Source organism: Rhinolophus ferrumequinum, chromosome 17 (assembly GCF_004115265.2).
Source record: "Rhinolophus ferrumequinum isolate MPI-CBG mRhiFer1 chromosome 17, mRhiFer1_v1.p, whole genome shotgun sequence".
Classification (NCBI taxonomy): Eukaryota; Metazoa; Chordata; class Mammalia; order Chiroptera; family Rhinolophidae; genus Rhinolophus; species Rhinolophus ferrumequinum.
The window spans coordinates 28,108,737-28,129,847 of NC_046300.1; the positions used below are offsets into that span (position 1 = coordinate 28,108,737).

At 35.4% G+C, this 21,111-nt stretch overlaps 1 protein-coding gene across 1 annotated transcript in view; it reads right to left on the reverse strand.

Annotated features, from left to right (window-relative positions):
- KCNH8 (potassium voltage-gated channel subfamily H member 8) overlaps positions 1-21,111 on the reverse strand; it is a 312,183-nt gene that overhangs the window by 120,326 nt on the left and 170,746 nt on the right. The window contains exon 5 of the mRNA XM_033131443.1: positions 18,718-18,958. Within this exon, the coding sequence (XP_032987334.1) occupies positions 18,718-18,958 (241 nt within the window). The remainder of the gene's footprint in view (positions 1-18,717; positions 18,959-21,111) is intronic.

The window sequence follows — 21,111 nt, forward strand, 5'->3', positions numbered from 1 at the left end:
GAGAACACAGCTTAGCTAACACTTTGATTTCAGCCTGGTGAGGCCACGAGCAGCGACTTCAGCTAAGCCATACTTGGACTTCTGCCCTATAGAAACTATGAGATAATAGTTGGGTGTTGTTTTAAGATGTTAAATTTATGGTAATTTTGCTCTGCAGCAATAAAAAACTAATACAACATCTATTATGTCATTTGGTTCTCCTCATAGCCTTGTGAGGTGAGATTATATAGGGATTATAACAAAACAGATTACTATTATACTATTATAGATAACACAATGTTCTTCGCACACAGTACTGTTCTAGGCCCTTTATAATCATAAATCTCATTGACTCCTTAACAGCAATGCTAGGAGATAGGCACTTTTATTACCCTTTTTACAGATGAGGAAGCTGAGGCACACAAGATGTCAAGTGACTTGCCCAGGGCGACACAGATAATGACACAGGATTAAATCCCTTAGCTAGTTAGTGAAAGACCGAGACTCAATTCCAAGTCTCCTAAATTCTAATTCAGCACTTTGGGCTTTCGTGCCTTAAGAGGGACCAGTCACATTACAGATCTAGACGTAAATTCACATTGTCTCAAAAAGAAAACAATCATTGCTTTAGTATATTGTGACTAATGTTTTCAAATGGCATTGTCATTTTTTTGTCAAACAATAAAATTATCAAAATAATTCCATTGTTAATATTGAGAATACAAAACGATGAAGCTAGAGGATAAGCCACTCACAAAGGTATGAAAATAATCCCAAGGCAATTTCCACTGCAGACAAGATGCTACCATGGCAAGGTACCAGGGCATCATTGAAGCGTGGCCACCATGAGGGATACAGTGGAATGCCATGGGGTTGTTATGGTAGCCTGTGAACTTTTCATTCTTTCCCTTTAACTTTCTAGACTCATGTATTCCTGCATTAGCAAAGCAGCCCACCTAACAAGTCAGGCCACCAGCTGTCGAAATAAAGCAGAGATTTATTTCAACTTCATAGTTTCCAAAAGAAAGCTCATGATAGGCATTTAGGTTTCCATCTCATAAGTGAGAAATACAAAGAGTTGTTTACCAGGCTTTAGTTTCTGCCACACAAGTTAAGTCTATAAATTCATTATAAAACTGAAGGGATAAATTCCTTGCCTATTTACTAAATGATCACTAGGTCTAACATACATTTCACAGAAAACCCACGGCCACCATCAACAGACCTGGGGCACTGCCCTGAATGGAGGAATGAATGAAATGATTGGCCTTTGGTTGATTGATGCAGCAAAAGTTTTAAACCCAAGTGATTGACTAAAGAATAAAACAGAGGTGCAGACTTCTGAATGGAAAAGATATTTTCTTGAATGAGTCATTACAAAATATCAGTTTAGAAAGCTTTTAAAAATTAATTTGTTACTCAATTGAGTTAATTGGATGAAAAGAAGACATGCTAATTTTAGGTTTCAAAAAAAGTAATTACAAGACTTATAGACAAATTGTGATAAAAGTAAAAGAATAAAAGCTAATTTTTAAAATCTATGGATACAAATTCATTTTTTAAATACATGAATATCTTAGGTTTATTTCAGGCGAAAAACCTAGATATATTTTATATTCTAAGATTCCAGGACTATGATACTATTGTGCAGACTATAGTTTTATCCAATGATTAGCATTATGTTTGGACACTGATTTCACAAAAATCTAGTTTTGTCATATATCGTGTTTCCCCGAAAATAAGACCTACCCAGACAATCAGCTCCAATGCGTCTTTTGGAGCAAAAATTAATTTAAGACCCGGTCTTATTTTACTATAAGACAGGGTATAATATAATATAAGACCCCTGTCTCATATTGATTTTTGCTCCAAAAAATGAATTAGAGCTGATTGTCCAGCTAGGTCTTATTTTCGGGGAAGCAGGGTACGAAGCATAGACATAGTTCTGGTGTATTGTGATTTATAAAACTTTTTCATGTTCATTAGTTTATGTGGTTCCCGTGCCAATTCTCTTTCAGTTGTATTGTACTACTGTCATTGTCATTTTACCAATGCCCTCAGAGATTTAAAGAAATCTCCTTAAATTTATGAAGGAGACTTTAAAATTTTAAAGTCATGAGGACAGTAAGCGACAGAAACAGGGCATCTTTTGATACCTGATTCTATTTTCTTTTCATTACCTTAAAGATTTATTGCGCTTCCAAATACATTTTGTAGGGAATAGCAATATGTTTGTGCAGGAGAATGCAGTTCTGAGTGTGCTGTTAAATCAGATTCAGCATTAGCACCACCCAGGTAAAAAAAAAAAAAAACACACATTAAATCAGTGTTTCAGATTTGAATGTGGGGAAACAAGGATGTGGTAGTGGTCTTCCAGAACCAGGAGAACTCAGTGTTTGTAAATATTCCCTTAAATGAAAGGGCAGAGAAGGCTAGTACAAGTTCTTTTTTAAGACCGAAGGGAGCATAGGATCAAATGATTGTGATGAGGAAGAAAAGAGCCTTCCAGATCTGGGGTTCCTCGTGAGTGAATCACGGGGGCAAAGTGGAGCTTCCTAAACATTGGTTACAGCTGCTTCTTCCTGTAGTTGTCTCATTTCCCATAAGGTTTTGTATTTTTGGCAGATTAGATCAGCAACTGATTAAAATGTTATGGTCAGAACATGGTGTCCTCCAGGCAATCCATAATTTGCCCGAAAGGCAGAAGTGTGGTTTTGATTTTGAGACATCTCAAAAGCGTAAGTATGTTTTTCAACTTTATGTTGAAAAATACATGAAAGTGTACTCTTTAATATCCAAATTTTTGTGTGCAATTTTTCTTATTAATTATTCTCATTTTGCACAATTGTCCATAAATATACACGCATATACACATATAGAGAATGTGAATCAGGAAGAATATTCTGAAAACCATAACAAATTAATTCATAAGACTTTAACATCTAGAAACCTTAATGTCTCATGTGTTTGTATATGCATAAACAATCCTTTGTGGCACATAGTGCTAATATCATATGTAACGAGTAAACAAGCAGGGCATTAGAGTACTACTATACATACTCCATGTGATTTATAGAATTTCCAAAAAAATTAAAATATACCTCACCACATTTAGACAATAAAATTGAATTTTCTGATGATTCAGATGACACTTACTTGTTTTGACGGATAATCAATTTACCTTGTTGTATTTCAGTTTTATATAAGCTTGATTAAAATAAAGAAAAATAATAGACAACTATGTACACATTATGTTTTTATATTGTTAAAGACCTCCAAAAAAGGATGTTTCATTTCTCTCCCACACTAAATAGCAATGTATGTAGACTACAAATCAGGAAGGTTAAACCCATTTTTTCTAGTTGGATTTCCGTGACAGCTATGGGATTAGAAAGTTCCCCCGCCCCCCCCAAAAAAAAGGTTAAATTAGATATGGCATAAATTAGTAGATTTCTTTATTAGCACGCATGCCAGATGGGAAATACTTTTAAAATCATATGGCTTACTCATTAAAAAATAAATTAAGATATTACGGTGTGCATGAGAACATATGTACCACATACAAATAAATTAATTTCTTCATTTAGCCATTTCTATAAAAATAATCAATGTAGTACACCGTGGGTAGAGAGATATTTAATTAAACCTGCTGCCAGACTAATATTCTAACAACATTCTGTCTTCTTTTCATTGCCTGTGAGGCTCTCCTTTGAACACAGTATGATGTCACAGCAATTTGCGCTACAAGGTGTGGGAATAATAATTGAGAGCTGATTTATGCAGAGGCTTAAGGGACTAATAATCCTAAAAATGATTGTAATCGATTGCCAATATTAGTGGATGAGATTTTCATACCACTGACCCCTTACTCATCTTGTCAGCATTTTCCCCTCTTGCTTAACTTAAAGTGAAAGATTTATGAAAAAGAAAGGACAGCAGACAGTAAGAAACAGCATTTAAGAGCAACTGCTTTTAGAAAAGGTGAGGCCGAAAGAAGGCAACCAGATGGACCGAGGGGTGGTTGAGGCTGGTCCTGGCTTCTGTTTTGTACCAGGGTGGCCAGTGTTACCGTGATGGACTCTTGCTTTGCATTTGACGCTCAACATCACATGGACCAATAAAAAAGGGAAGAGACCTAAAGGTCCTCTATCCTAATTCTTGTCAAATGAAGGAATTCCCTCTATGTCATCCTTCATAAGGATGTGGTCCTTTGAATGCTTCCAGCAATGGTGAGTTCCTTGCTTTTTAAGAGCACTGTCTTAGTTAGAAATGTCTATCACTGTAGTTCTTACTTTCCTCCAGATTCCTTCCTCCTTGTAACTTGCTCTCCTTGGTTCTCATTTTGTCCTTGGCAACAATACACAATACATTGTCTTCTCCCTTCAAAAATCCCTTTCTATAAATACATGAGAACAGTCATCAAGTTGCCTCAGGGACCCAGGAACACACCTCCAATAGATCTCTATTAAAACCACGACTTATTATCCATACTAATTATTTTATTATTGACTTTGTACATTGCTCTCATTTTATTGTATAAGTTTACCACATCAAAAGATTTCCATTAAACATGCACATTGGTATGTAAAAAAACTACCCATTTTGGCTCCCTGTAAATTAGTCACTTTTTCAGTGATAGGCAACTCTAAATTTGATATTGAACTTTAGAATTAGTGGATCATTTTTAATAAAAATAATTTAATGATTAAACATAAACCTACTGGGAAATCATGATTTAAACCAAGAAATCTTTTGGCACAGTTATTCTGTTGATAGTTACAGTTATCAGGTGGTAAAATTTCTAAATTTAACTATAATAAAAACTATAAGGACTATCATATCTGTAATATCCAGACATGAAATTTAAAAAAAACTTAGAGTCTATTAATTTCACATGAAGTAAAATATTGATTATCCACATAACAAAACAGAATTGATGAGACTCAGATAAATAAAAAATGTTAATTAATGTTTGTCCCAATGTAAAATCCAACATATATATCCTCAAAGAAAAAAAATTTAGATGAAATGTTTTGTAGTTACATATCAGTTTATATTTTAACTAGGACTTCATGTTCCTAGGAAAATAATATCCTTAGGATCTGTTGCAGTTAGCCCTCGCCCATCCTGACTGACAGGTATTCCTAGAAGGCTATAGAGCAGAGTGGCTAACAGTGAGAATCTGGAGTCAGATTTCCTAGGATGTAAACCACTGAGCAGGTATTAGTTGTCACTGCTGTTATTTCTACTAGTAGTACTACTACTACTATTTTATGGGCTTCAAAATTGAGAAAGAGAGACAATGAAAGAGTTATCTAAGGGTGCATAACATATCAATGCTATTAGTTGTATTGTTACTTTAAAGACCTGATACACATAATATAGTAAAATGATCATAATAATGAAAACGATAGCAGGTAATATTTATTAAATTTTTGCTATGCAATAGGGATTGGGTGCTTTACACATATTAGCTATTTTGATCCTCTCTTGGTCACAATGAAGTATGTTTTATGTCCATTTAGTAATAAGTTACAGATTTAGAATGAACTTGCCTGAGGTTATCCAACTAGAAAGTGGTAGAGCTGGAATTTATACTTAGAGTTTATCTGTATGCTACCAACCAAACATTTTTTTATCATGATTCTTCCCCTTCTTCCATCCTAGGAAGGGGATTCTTATGGTGATATCAATAAATCACTTCTTGAAATTTAGGTAATTTTTAGTCAGAAAAAGACAATAGTTAGCAATTTGACTATAGGTTTCTATATACAAAATTGTTCAATGTATTTCAAAAGAACGTTATATTTTAAAATTCACATATATATTATAAAATGAACTGCTCTTAAGTAGACAGCTTGATGAAATTTCTCAAAGCTGACCATCTTTGTCATCACCAAGCGATAGATATATAACTAGAACCAGAACATGAGAAGCCTCTTTTATGATCTTACCCAGTCATTAACCTCCAAAATGTCACTGTTGTCCTGATTACCATAGATTAATTTTGTTTAATCAGTTAGAAATTTTATATAAATGGAATCATATAGTATATTACTCTTGTGTATGGATTCTTTCACTAGACATTACATATGTGATTTTCATTAATTTGGTACCATGATACTGTGTTTACTATTTTTAATTGCTGTATAGTATTTCATTGTATAAGCATACAGACATTCATTTCTTCATTTTATTATTGATGAAAATTTGGGTTGTTTACAATTTGGGCTATTGTATTTAATGTTCTTAGATGATTTTGAGAATGGTGTATTGCAGGAGTCGGGATTTGTATTTTCCCAGGTGAATATCCAATTGATCCAGTATCATTTTTAGAAATCATGATCATTTCCCCAAAGCACTTCAGTAATACTTCTGTCATAAATCAGGTGATCATATATATATATATGTATGTAGATCTGTTTCTGATCTCTATATTTTGTTCCAATGGCCTATCTGTTAGATACCAACTTTTATAGTACAGTCAGAAACAGATGTATCAAGCTCTATTTAAGAACTAGACTAGCTTTTAAAATATAACTAATGTGTTTGACCTTTCGTGCAAAGTTTATTAGTCACAAATCTGAAATGCTATGTTTTTAAAAACCTAAATGGAATAAAATAATCAGCATTTGAAATAATGGAGCCATGCTTAAGAAAAAAAATAGATTCTCCCTTAAGCACATTATGATTTTATACTTATTTTTTATGAGTGCCATAAGTAGAAATTGTACCTATATTTGTGTTATGTCAGAATTACATTTCTACTTGTGGTTTTTGTAATTTGGTCTATTTTTAGTCATATTGAACAGTAAAATCACAAAAAGATCAATATTACCAAGCCACACCCATCTGATTTCAGTATCGTATGAGTTAGGACCAGACATAATATCAAAGTTGGGGCACAAAGTAGTTCTTTGCTCTAGTTGTGTTACTGAAGACAATGCAGTCAAAAGGAAAGTTGGTAAGAAAAATTGTGTCTATTTTTCATCACTTCTCCCTCAGGGTTGTTGAGGGGGAGGGGAGGGAGAGAGAGAGAGAGAGAGAGAGAGAGAGAGAGAGAGAGAGAGAGAGAGAGAGAGAGAGAGAGAGAGAGGAGAGAATGAATGAAAGAGAGAGAGAGAGAGACAGAGAGAGACTCCCAATGACAAGTCAAGTCAATATCACCAGGCGTTGTAGAACCAAGAATTCATCATTGTAGATGGACCAAAGCCAAGATGGGAAATCGCAAGGCAAGTAGAATTAAAAGTCCAAATAATCACATGTGGAACTCAGTGAGAGAGCAGTACTAGAGTGGGACAGGAGGAATTCCAGAACCAGTGAACTTCAAGATGCACTTGGGTTATAGTCAGAGCCAGGGTGGAAGATGTACTCTAGGCGGTTAAATCTGTCTTTTGCAAATGTACAATATCGAAGAGATTATCAATTAAAGATAGAGCCTTAAAAAAAAAAACAAAGTTTCCAATTATTTTTATTTGTTCATATTTCATTTTGAAAGTTTTTAAAAGTTCCTACCAAGTTTATCCTTTAAACGTGTTGTATGATATTTCTGAAAGGAAAGGGGAAAAAACTGCTCCTGTATCTGTTTATATAAATAAAATACAGTGCCCAGAGTTTCTCAGTGACATTCCAGAGAACATAACTCTCAAAACTTATCAACCCTGTGTTTTTCTACTTATTTTAATTACTTATTTCTACGTATTCTCTATGTAGAGGGTAGTGATTGTTGAAATACAGATGAATAACTAGTATTTTACAAAAACACATCTACTTGTTCAAAATAGTCTACTCAGGAAAGGTCTTGTCTTCAAATGAACCTTTTGTTGCATAGAGAGTTTTACTGCTGTTTTTCTAGCAATATGGATAAAACTACATTGTCTTCTGCAGGGCTAGAGTCAGAAAGTGCTACAAAACTCAGGTTACTTAGGATTGAACACTGCCACAAACTGTAAGACTAAGGATTTATTTGAAGATGTTATTTTCTGAGACATCACTCAAACAACTAAGCAACACACACGTTTCATTTGTCTGTCACTAGTATGTTAGTTGACTTGCGGTAGTTTTGTTGAATTGTATTACCCAGGCTGATGCTGTTTGCTTAAATAGCATTTGAATGTCCATCAGTGCTGATGCTATTCTGAATATATTTAAATACAAGCAGGAATGTCTTCTTTGCTTCAATTTCTTTATAAACTGGGATGAATATTACCATCAAATGTAGTCCTTTATTACAATATACTATGTAAGTTCAGCCTGGGAGATATTATAAGACAGGAAAACTAGGAAGTAGGTCTTTGCAACTTCAGTCTCCTCAAAGAATTGTTGTAAGCTTCAAATGAGATAATGTAAATAATTGTACTTTAAGTATTCTAATATTTTTTATAGAAATGAAGTACAGTCATTTTTCAAATCAGACTTAACATCTGTTTTATTCAGGCCAATATCTGACTCAGCCCAAGTGAATTATAATCTTCTTTACTATCATAATCAATTCCGAGTTACACTCACTTTCAAACATTCAACATAAACTTAATGAACAGCTACTATATACCAAACACCAGGAATCTTCCTGCTCAGATGTGCTTCTAAGAGTATGATCTTTATCCAATGGCCCTGTTTATATTAGGTCTCTTCACATATTCCACTCCAGCAATGAATTTCATTTTGCCTGTAAGGCTAGGCTGAGGTAGAATTATGAATGGGTGAATAACCACAAGCATAGTTTATTTTTTGTTGCTCCCTTGATAATCTCATTCTCTTTCTAGACGTTCAGCCCTTGTGGTCTCTTATCCCACTTTCCTATCAATGTTTCTTCTCTGATACACCTTCACATTCCATGACTGGTGTGGACCAGCTCTAAATCTATTTCAAAATACACCACAGATGTCCTTCTTGCACTCATGGAATCATACTACATCTCTTGAAGCAAGGCTGCCAGTGCTCTTTTACTACCTGGAAAGACTTTTTCAAGCTTAGACAACTTTCCCCAATCGTGTATAAGCTTCTCAGACACAGGGAGATGCCGTCAATTTCGTCAGCATGCTTTTCATTATCCAAAGCATGATATCAGGTTTGTATCAGGCCTGCCTTTAAATAATCCGTATTAGTTAATTGATAAGAAAGGTTTTTAACTTCCTGGTGGTCACTATGTCTAGCTAAGTTGAGGCTACAGCATCTCCTTACATCTCTGTATGTCCTTAGGTGTCCCTTCTAGGATTGTCATTCTAACCCCTAACTTTTAGAGTTGCTGGGCTCATTCCATACTCGTCTTAATACACCATTTGGGAGGGGTTGCCAAGCTCTTTGTGTGTTTGCAAGGGGCTGGGCAAGTCGCCACAACCTGAGGGATTTCCCAAGATACTTAATGGTACTTGATTTGTTAAAGATTAATAACTCTAAAGTGGGCTACTCTGTTTAAAAGTAAAGAAAGTCACCTGTGAGATCACATGAATAAACCATGCAGGCTTGCCTTTGGAAATAAGGCTGCTGTTCAACTCAATGAGCTGCGTTTCTTATTTTGTTTTATCTGAACCATGATAGTAGTTAAACATTAGTTTACTGCCTACTATGGGTCAGATACTGTATTAGTGGGAGGAACCAGAGAAATAAATATATTTCTCCAGTCCATGTCCTATGGAATCTCATGGTTTGTTTATGGTATGTGTCTGTGGGGAGAGAAATATGCAATTATGATATAGGGTTGAAGAGTTAGTGAGGGAACTCACTTAAATAGTACATGAGTGATCTTACCCAGACTCATGGTGACGGGGTAAGAAGAGTTAAAAAGAAAACTTTGTAGAAGAGGTCAAAGATGATACTTCAGGATAAGGAGAATTTGATTGGGTTAACCTGTTGAGGAGATGTTTTGCTATTTTTTTCTGAGAGTAGAAAACAAAAAGGATATGAAAACACAAAGGATATAAGGAATAATAATACAGTTGAAGAACTGCAAGTGGTTCTGTATAGTTGCAGCCATAGAAGAAGCAAGTGGTGACAAATAAAAGGTCAGAGATAAAGAGTCCAGATCGTGAAGAGTTTTCTTTGTAATGTTGAGGAACTGCCATGTGCAATCATTTGGGTGACATTATATTGGTCCCCAACAAAGATTTAATAAACTGAATAATACATAATTCATTATGCCTAGGCCCAAGTGACCATAATGTTCTCTGTTATCTAAAGTATTTAAACAACTTTTCAATATAGTCAATATATATTTGGTTTTTAAAAATTATTTATGTATTTATTTATCTTTAAACTATTGGGGTAATAAGAGAGGAGATCATTCTAATGGCAAATGTTAAATGCATGGATTGAAATAGGAAATATAAACCACATAAATAATGCCATTTTTACTTACAGAATATGATTTTTTTATGTACTGCAAGAAAATATACTTGAAAAAGTGGAAAGAGGAGAGAATGACATAGCAGAGTTCATGTTCGGTGAGAGGAAAATGGAAAAAAAAAAACCCTCATTACTGTGCAATAAGTTTCTAAATCAAGAACTCACAATTTTCTTCTGGGTTTCTAAATTTGGTAATATTCCATTCTTAATTTCCTTGCCTAGTTCAAAACAAGTACTATTGTTTCATATTTTATGAGAACGTGCTCCTTTCCATAGTCTATTTATTGCAATATGTGAGTCTCAGGGCTGCATTATTCTCGAATGTGTGCTAAGACCTTTTTCCTCCAAATTTGCCAGCTCACAAACATTTCATATTTAAACATAATGAATTCAGGTACATTGTGAAATAAGTTTTGTGTTTGTCAGGCAAATACAACTCGATTTTCCATGTATATCTAATCTCCTAAGGAAAAAAAAAGGAATAAATAAAAATAATACAATATTGATAACATTGTTTTATCTGAATTACTCCATTGAATAAAAGGACTGTAGAGCATTAAAAAAAAGTCAGAAAGCAACATGCACCTAGAAGTTGTCACAGTAACTATTACTGTAAAAAATATTAGCACAAACAAACTGCATTTAAACTAGAACTTTTTTGACCAAAATGCTCAGGATAATTTGCTTAAAAATAACACTTTGAAAATGTTTTAAGCTGTATATATTAATATTGTTTGGCTCAATAATTGCACTCCTCAAAATAATTCTAAACGTAGGAATAGGGCCTTTTGCATTTGATGTTCTCTTTGGAATGTTCTTCATCAAGACATACAGTTGATTGTTTCCTTGCTTCCCTTCTCTCTTTATTTAAATGTCATGTTCTTATTTCTCTTCCCTGATTGCTTCATTTGAAATTGCAGCCAATTTCTTCCCACTTCTCTGCTTTACTTTTCTCCATGCAACTCCACACTAACATGCTATATATTTTACTTATTTGTTTCCTGTTTGTCTCCTATTGGAATATAAGTCCTATGGGGGCAAGTTTCTCTATTTGTTTCACTGATGTATTTCTAACAACTAAAACAGGATGGCAAACAATGGACATTGAATGTATATTTGTTCTGTTAATGAATAAATACATTCTTCCACAGTGATGTACTTTATGATTTTTTAAGTGGCAAAAAAAATCGCCCTAAATGTGTAACCAATAAGACATTAAACAGAATAGCTCATTTACATGATGGTATATTGTGCAAATATTAAATGTTTATAAATATTTTTAAAATACTTATATTAAAATGTAAAAAAATAAAAAAAGGCAAATAAATTTGCATAGACTATGATCACAACCACATGAAAAGAAACAGAGGAATCAACAACTAGAAAGATTTCACTTGGAAGAAGTGGTTGTGTTGGAATGGGTGGGACTGAAGGCCACTTGTTTTTCTCCACTGTTTCTATTTTCGTTTCTATAATTAGCATGGAATAGCCACAGAGGAGAAATTAAACAAAACAAAAGAAAATGCTTTGAGAATATTATTTGTTGGTGTGTTAGAACATTGCCATTGAGCATGATTTTCTTGGGACTCTTTCCAAAAATCTACATGTCTCTCTAATAAGAAATGATGGTGAATAAAGTACTTTTTACAATCAAACATAAACCCATTACTCTAGCGTAAGGACAATATTAATTGCTGTTTTTGAACCAATGAAAAATAGAAACACTCTGCTTCGCAGTTTCACATGGTTAAGGAAAATACAGCGGTCACATATCCTGGGTATCTGCTCAATAGCTGACTTATCATAGCACTTCATCTTCCCATGAGGAATTCTGAAAAGCCTAAAGAAGCAATAATTAAACTGATACTCTACTTGCAAAATAAATGCAATTCCAGTCTTTGCTTAAGTGCTTGAGTAGGTACTTTTTAGCCACCTTATTTGGGAGCTCTTAATAGCAATAATGAAAATATTACTTACTTTGCAATGCACTTCCGTCACCCCCAAGGAATTCTGATATACAAAATTTCTTTTGAGATAAGACCCTGGGTATGTGACACTTCTCTGGAACTCTGCAGTGGCAAGGTAGTTTTCTGTTTAATTATTGTTATGCTCAGGCTTGGACTTATTCAGCAGAAAATAGCTGGTCAGTAGCCAAGTGGACACTGATTCATTTCTAGTCAATTGTTAATTCTCAATACAACACATTCCATTTATTTGATACTCCAAATGTATTATCTGGGCATATAGACACTGGGAATACTCTCAGAGTTAGGCAAAAAATGGCCACATGGGACAGAGGTCTAATTTGAGGCATGGCTATGCATGCCTTCCTGAGTTATTACTCTTAGTAAGTGATCTTATTATTCAATCCAAGATCAGTATTGAATAGTAGGGGTACAGGTATGCAGATATGGGATTGCATGTCTGTGTGGATTTAAATTGCTATCCAATGTTTGAAAGGCAGAGAAAGACTAGGAGGGAGAATGTGATTATGTGAGAGGTAGGAAAAAAGGATGAGACTGATGGAGAAAGAGAGGAAAGGAGAGAGGGAGGGACTGAAATACTAAGATAAAAACAAATGCTAAGCAAAGCTTCCAAATGCGTAGTCTGGGAATACCAGTGTGCCCACATCATTCAGCAGTAAAATTTATTTTAATTCCTTGATCACCATGAAATTTCAACTTTATTTATTGTTAGAAGTCTTTCTGTCCAGTATCCAAGTCTGTATGCTTAATTTTAGTCATTTAACTAAGGAGGGTAATGACATATCTTTGCATTTTTCAGAAAAACGACTGTATTTTGAGTTGAGGTTTGCTTGTACAATAAAATAGCAATAAAATGTCAATATTTTTTCAGGTTCCACTGAGATTTATATATTTTACCCTAACATTAAAAAGAAAAAACAAAACAAAACAAAATACCCAAGAATGCTGAAAGAAAGTACTTCTTTTGAGCCTTGAATTTCTACTGGAGAGTAAACAAACTAGAGTTGAATGGCTAAGAACATTACTCTTCAGTTGCACGGTGAAGGCATATTTATAAAGAAGAGGGGACTTGGGGCGATGCTTTACAAAGCAAAATGTATTTAGAAATTCTATTAGAAATTGAACACAGATTCAGGAAAATTATGAAGTTGTTGAATAGAGGCAAGTCTCAGTTACTCTAAAGCTGGTGATTAAGCCTTTAGCCAATAACTTCCTTCTGGACTGTGTTATTGAAAGCCCAGGTGATGAGGTCTTTTAGACCTCTTCAGAGCTTGGAAGGAAAGAGAAGGAGATGAAATGCAGATCAGCTTACTTCCTTGTTCCTAAAGGTTGTGATGGAAGGAAGATTCGATGGGAGAAGGCACTGGAATAATTGCCTATAATATTGTTTGGGATCGTTCAATGCATACCAGATCCCAGAGCGCTGCAGATGCAGGATGCAGGGCTTAGGTAGAGGTAAGATGATGGTATTTAAGAGACCTTCTCTCGGCTTTTCTAAAAGAACACTAAGCCCAGTCTGTAGAAGTAGCTGTAAAAGTCTTAGGTTCTTTAAGTGGTGAATGAGTCCCCAGACACTTGTGTTCCTGAAAGCAAGGGATGTGGAATGTTCTAGTCGACACTATTTCCACAATTAGTTGGATTTTCAGTATGTATTAAAGAGGGCTGATTTTCTGAAAATAGTGGATATTAAAACAGACTGAAGAGATATGGGCTTGGTAGCATTATTGACAAGACTCATTACTACTGATTAAACAGTGAGTGAGCTTATTTCTTGATAAAATTACCTCACTAAATCCTTATAATAATGCTACTATTTTTCCCATTTTACAAATGAGTTTAGGGTTATAGTCCTAGCTTAGTCAGTAATTAGCTAGATCTTGGATAAATTGCTTCTTGTTTTTTTCCCTTTTCCCTCTTAAGTATAAACAGATATATCTGCCTTAATTATGTCATAAATGATATGAAGAAATAAAGATTCTGAAATAGCAAAATTCAGTGACATGTAAGTGAATAAAAGCACTGGTTAATAAAGCATTACAGACAAAAAACTAAAATAAAATAATCGGAAATGATGAAAATTTAGTTACATGCTCATAAGAAATATTGCACTTATGGCTATTCAGTTCATTAGTTGGGGTAAAATCCTTGTAAATATATAAATTGTGATCTAAAAGCACTACATAAACATCAAATTATGGTAATGCTGATGTATCAATTCAAGTCAAACTCACGTATTTCTAGAACATTTCCTACTGTGACACTGTTCTCACTGAGAACCAGGGAACTTGAGTGACCTAAATCAACACAGAGCATAACCTTAAAAATATAACATTGGGAAAAAAATGCCTTTCAAGTGTTTGCAGGTAGTTTGGGATTGTCATAACAATTGAGGAGCATTGCTGGTGGGTAGTGGGTAAGAATGCTGGATGTTCAGTCCTGGACAGAATGGCCCATACAATAGAATGGTCCATACAATGTATAATTGCCCTTTACCCCACACAACTCTCCACTGTCCTTTTATGGCTAAAGTGAAAGTAGTAAATAGGAAGTACAATTGCATACCGAGTTTCCTTTGACCACCTGCATTCTGAGGAGTTCTTAGACCAAATCAATCAGAGTTATAGGTTCATGGCATCGCCTCCAGTCTAAGCCTTTGTGGTTATAACAGCAGAAAAGAAGAATGTGCAAACCACTTCCTGAATAGCCTCAGAGTGGCATGGCAGGACAGAAGAAAGAGCATCCTGTTTCTTTAGAAAGGATACATCTTAGAACGTCGGAAATGACCCAGTGCAAGGGGTCGCAGATGCTAGGGTAGTAGTTTTTTTTTTTTTTTTAATTTTCTTTTCTTTATTAGTTTCAGGTGTACAAAGCAACGTACTAGTTAGACATTTACACCCTTCACAAAGTGATAAACCCCTCCCCTCCCGTCCACTACCCCTCTGACATCGTATATAGCTCTTATAATGGTGGTAATTTTTAAAGAAACATTTTTAGAATGATATAGCTATCAGTAACAGGATATCCAACTAAAAGTGGCTCCAATAATAGGAACATTATTACATCACCCCGTAAGGACTCTAGAGGTGCACTATGTTAACTTTCTGCTCTGCCATCTACATCTTTTCTATGACTCTCTTAATGGTTAAGGATGTCTGCAGTAGTTACACACAACATATCCTCCCATCCACATGTCCCCGGGGAAAAGAAGGAATAGGGACACAAATATATTTTCCTCACATGTGTCTCTTCTTTTTTCAGGGGAAAAATGATTTCCAAGAAACCTTCAGAAACTATTTCTTTAGATCTTACTAGACAGAACTGGGCATACACTTACCCCTACACTTGAAACTGGCTAAGGGGAGGAGAATTACCAGTGGCTTAGAATATTCATGATTCATTTCCTGGGTTTGGGCATACTACTTACTGCCAGCACAAAATTGGGTTCTTTGGGTTTTTAGCAAGGAAGTGGGGGAAGTGATTGTTGGACCTATGGGTATGCTACAGTTTTTAGCACTGAGATTTCAGAGATTTAAACTATTTATTTCTGCATTCATGCAAGAAAAAAAGGAAGTTGGCACTTATTTCTCTCATTTTTCTCCCTCATTGCTTTAAATAAAGCAAAGCAAGTTGAGTGTAACTTTTCAGAAAATGGAATCGTATTGATTATATACTCTTAGGAAACCGGATCCAATAACCAGGAGACCTCAGTTAGTTATGGGGCCTAGGGCCTATCACGAAGCCTCAGTTTCCCACCTACAAATATGAAAGATTGGATTCAGTAAATCACCAGCAGGTCACTTCTCATTTTAACTTTTCATAAGGCTTTGAATCCTCAGTTGTAAACGCTGGTTTTCAAACTAAAAGTAATTTTATAATCACTTTGTAACTGAAAGCCAAATCTTGTGCCCTATTGATCCTAAAGAACTAATGTGGTTTACAGTTTATTTTAAGAGGTGTGAGTAGTCAGGAGAAAGTCAAGCTCATCATTCATATTTCTATTTTAACTAGCATAATTACTCTCAGGTACTTTCCTTATGGAGACTCTATCAGGGAAGAATGTTTTTAAGTAAGTCTTCCCAAAAGAATGTTACTAAGTGGTCTGGGGAGGAATGAGTTCTGAGGTCAAAAATAACTTATGAAGGTGCTGGATTAATCACATTTGAACAAATTTCTTTATCACTGAATGGCTCAGAGGAATTATAATACTAACGTTCATTGTGAATCTCCAATACAGATATTACAAGTGCTGTGATACCATGGCAGTCCATCTGATAACCAACATGGCTACTAAGTGACTAGTGGGTAGGCAGTGTACACAGCCTGGATATGCTGGACAAAGGGATGATCCACATCCCAGCCAGAACGAAGAGGAATGGCGCAAGATTTCATCATGCTACTCAGAACGGCACACAATTTAAAACTTATAAATTGTTTATTTCTGGAATTTTTCATTTAATATTTTCGGACTATGGTTGACCACAGGTATCTGAAACCATGGGAAGTGAAATCATGGATAAAGGGAGACAACTGTATTGTTCACCTAGAGAAACACCTTGCTACCTGGAACACAGGAGAAATCGCAGAAAGAAAGAACACAAAAGGTTTGGGAGAATCATCAGGCGGCAAGCCAGACTCTATTGGTTTAAAAGAGGAAAGCAGCCTAAAAATATATATATATATTTATCACAGGTGGCAGTTCTGAGGGTAAACACATCATCATAATCTGCCAATGAATGTGCAGTACCAGAAGTGGCTTCTAAACCCTTGGAATTTCAAATATCTAAAAACGAGAAAGAGTAGAAAAGAAAGTCCAAGATACAATCTTTTCCCTACGACCAAGTTTAAAATAATCATATCTATTCTTATTATATGAAATACTTGTTAAGCAGATATTCAAGCTTAGACATGTTGCATGACTTCTCAAGTTCTTGAGAACTTTGGCCAGGGAGTCCTTTTGGAGTGCTATTTTACATGTGTGTCATGGGTGGGTGGAAGAAGACATCAAAGGTTAGCAAAGTAAAAGGGTATAAAACCACAATGGATTGTTATATGGACACACTCAATTTGTCTACAATTTTCATTTTAAATTCTTTTACAAACTGGAATGTTGCTATTTGCCATTTAACGATGATTTAATATCCCTTTATGGTTATACCTTTCCAATGGATAGTTCAAGTTAAAAAAAAAAAATTTCCTTGAATTTGTGTCCTTACCAAGCTACCCAACTAAGCAACATTGCCATCTAGTGGCCTAAACATACTACAGCCACCACTTTTGGGGTGGGGGCAGGAATACTAACATAGCTCTGAGGAGTGTGTATCCAGTAGGTACAATGTTAATAGTGATGCCAAAGCCACACCCAGATCATACAAACTCATCCGGAGCCAACATGTGCTCATTCAGTTAGAGGACCCACTCTGACCCCAAAGCTTTACCAGCTCCCACAGAGAAAAAAGTACCACCACCACTGAAAAAAAGATTTGCCCTGCCTCACTTACTTATTTGCTTTTCTTTGAACTTTTGAGATCCATTTCTCATTCCTTTATTCAACAACTCCTTGAAAACATTGTCCAAACATTTTCTCACCTTTACCATAAGGATGTTGCCCTATATCACCGTGGCCAGGTAAAGAAGTAGGTATCAGCTTGCGAATGATGGTCACAAATTCCACACGGGTGAATGAAAGGTACAAGGAACTCCACAGGGAGTCTACGCTTTAATGGAGATCTAGAACGTGCCTTAGAATGAGCAAGCAAGAGCTTGGCTTTGGTCTAAACAAGATGTAAATTTAAGGGACAGGAATATAGGAAAAAGCTTACAAGAGGAGAGCAGATGCAGCTTCACCTGAGGTTCCTAATATTCTAGAGATAAATACTCTCAGCAAACATCCCTGGGGGCTTTTTAGTTAAAATCAGATACTGCTTCTCCTGATTTTACTGGAGGGCTTATGTAATCTTTTGCATCTGCAACCAGGTCTCTTATGGCAACCACCATCAACATGTCGAAAAGCCATGGAAGGGGATGGAAAACCACGCCCAGGACTGGACCATTATCAAAACACCACTGATAGATTCTTGTCAAGCCCCATCTCTGACCCTGCACAGTTAAGATCATGATGGATGTGAGGGTAAAAACACAATAGCCCTTAAGTCTTTTTTCAACCCGTTTTTGACAAAACAAGGATGGAGACACAAAACATGGGTTTAGATTGGTTTGACATAAAGGAACAGGGAGAAAATGGGAAGAGGCAATTTCCCGACATCCAAATATGTGCTTCTCCAAAATTTGCATCAGAGGCTGAGTCATGCCCATGCAAATGGATCTTAGTTGAAATTTGTGTCAGAAAAATCTGGAACACAACTTACTTCCCCTATGCAAATCACCCAGGAAAGCAGCCGTTGGTTCTTACCTATAATAAAAAGAATCTCCACGGCAATGTCACTGACTGTCGTGCTCCGAGTGGTGGACAGGTCATCATTGCCAATAAAGCAAACGTTGTAAGGTACGGTCACGGCAACATAAAACGTCGCCAAAAGAATAAGCCAGTCCCAGCCAGCTTTAAAAGTGCTAAAATGCAAAAGTATGAATTTGGACTTTTTTGCATCAGAGACTTTATACTCCGGAAATGCTGGTTTATCTACAAAAACATTCTGTGGATAAAGACAAAAAGAAGAGAAGGGAGACACAACGTTAGAAACAGGGATCACAGGGCCTTAAACACGCTTCTGTGAGGAGGATCATTCCTACAGACAATGTCAGTCTATTTTACAAGTGACTTTCAGAAGCTGGCGATACAGAAAGCAGAGATGTATATACTAACATGGAGCAGAGATCTTTCTTATAAGTAACAGAAATAAGCAATTTAGTCATGAATGTTAAGTGAGTAATCCAGATTTGTTCATTAAAAATAAAAAGATTATTACCTAAAATGTCACGTAAAAACCATCCATAGTTGCAAGTACAGCCCGACACACATTCTAAACATGATATATTTATATTCCTATTGTCATGGGACCTTCCATATCTTTATAGTTTTGAGATGACAGTCATTATCTAAAGAATATATTTGACCTGAAATTCTTCTAATAACAGCAAAGCTGCCATTTTTTTCCCCTAGAAAGAATAGAGATATATGATTAACATTCTATTGTAAAGAGCTGCTTACATTTCTTTCGAAATATGAACAGGTTGTGCTACCTGCTTATATTTTTGCATTGCTGTTTTTGGTAAAGTTTCAAGTTGGGAACCCAAATCTCATAACCTTGATTGACATGGATTCCTTCTGACACGAGCTAGCTCTTGTTAAAATGGCAAAATGAGAAACAGTCGCTTGAGTTACAATTCAAGTCATGGGAGGAGAAAGGCCGTGTTCACTGTGTAGCTGATGAAACGCAGAAGAATGGCTGGAGTTTTTATAACTGCAAAAGCACTTCACTTTGAAAGCACTCCAAATTGATGAACAATTCTCCTTATTGCTATGAGACAAAGGGAGGCCCCACAATAGTGTGTGTGGAAATTTGACGAGTCTATGGCCAAATACTTGCAGACCTTGCTTTGACCTCAATTAATGAGAAATACAAGATAGGTAATGGAAACTTAAATTTGAAAGTAAGTTGAATGAACAAAACAGTTAAAAGTTGTGGAATACATGCTCCTTGCAGGTCACAGTGTGATTTCTTATTTCAGCCATTGAGGGAAGTACGAATTAATGTGGTATGTTCAGGGATTCCTGAAGCACTTGTGGATTCAAGAAAGGTTCCAAGCAATCTGAAATACTTAGCTCTTTAGTGGTGACTGTCTGTAACCAAATATTCCTGCTACCTTAATATTAAGGTCCCCCTTTTCTTGCATCTTTTCTTGGTAGGCATTCCCAACACACTTCTACTTCCTGTTAATATTTTCACTCAACCCACTCAGGAACCTCGTAAGGCCAGGATTTCATGGTGAGCAACTGCTTCACTACTTCTAGATTGTTCTTTGATGCCTATCTGCCACTACATCCACATTCCACTTAATTCTCCAATACTTGACCTGCCTCCTTCATCTCATTCTAGGAACAAATTCCAAAGATGGATTTTGGCATAGAACTGAGAAAAGGAGAGTGAAGTACAACTGTTGAACTTCTCATCAAAGCTTAGGTTGGCGCATTAGAGTTAGAGTCCATAAGTATTAATCCCCTCAAGGTTGATATGCACTTGTATTTATAATAGGACATGGTGGATTCTCATATATATATATATATATATATATATATATATATATATATATATATATTTCAAATATTTACTACAATAAGACATTATCAGAAGGCCTGGGGGAATATCTCAATTTCCATCCGAATAAGTCTCTTCCTATCATGTTACAGAAAAGAAAATTTTACCTTGTTTGAGAGAGAAGCTAGCTCTAAGAGAAGGGGTTTGGAAAAGTGAAAAAGTAAGGAATTTTCTTTGGACTATGTTTTTTATATGAAGCACTAGTGGTGCTGATGCAAAAGGTCAACAATATATTAGTTATATCTACAAATCATAAAATAAATCACACTGTTTCATTTTCTAAGCTACATAAAATATATTATTTAAAATTATTTTAAAAGATACTGAGAATCCATCCATCTCAGATTAGACTTAAATTCTGAAAGGTTTTTAACTCAAATCCTGCATATACTTTGACACAATCACCTGAGTGAAAAAAATAGATGCTCCTCTCTTTCCACCACTGTATTTATAAAGTTTTATCAAAAACATTTCAAATGGAAGACAATTTCTTATAACTGGAAAGTGTGCTTTCAGCAAAAGGGGGAAAA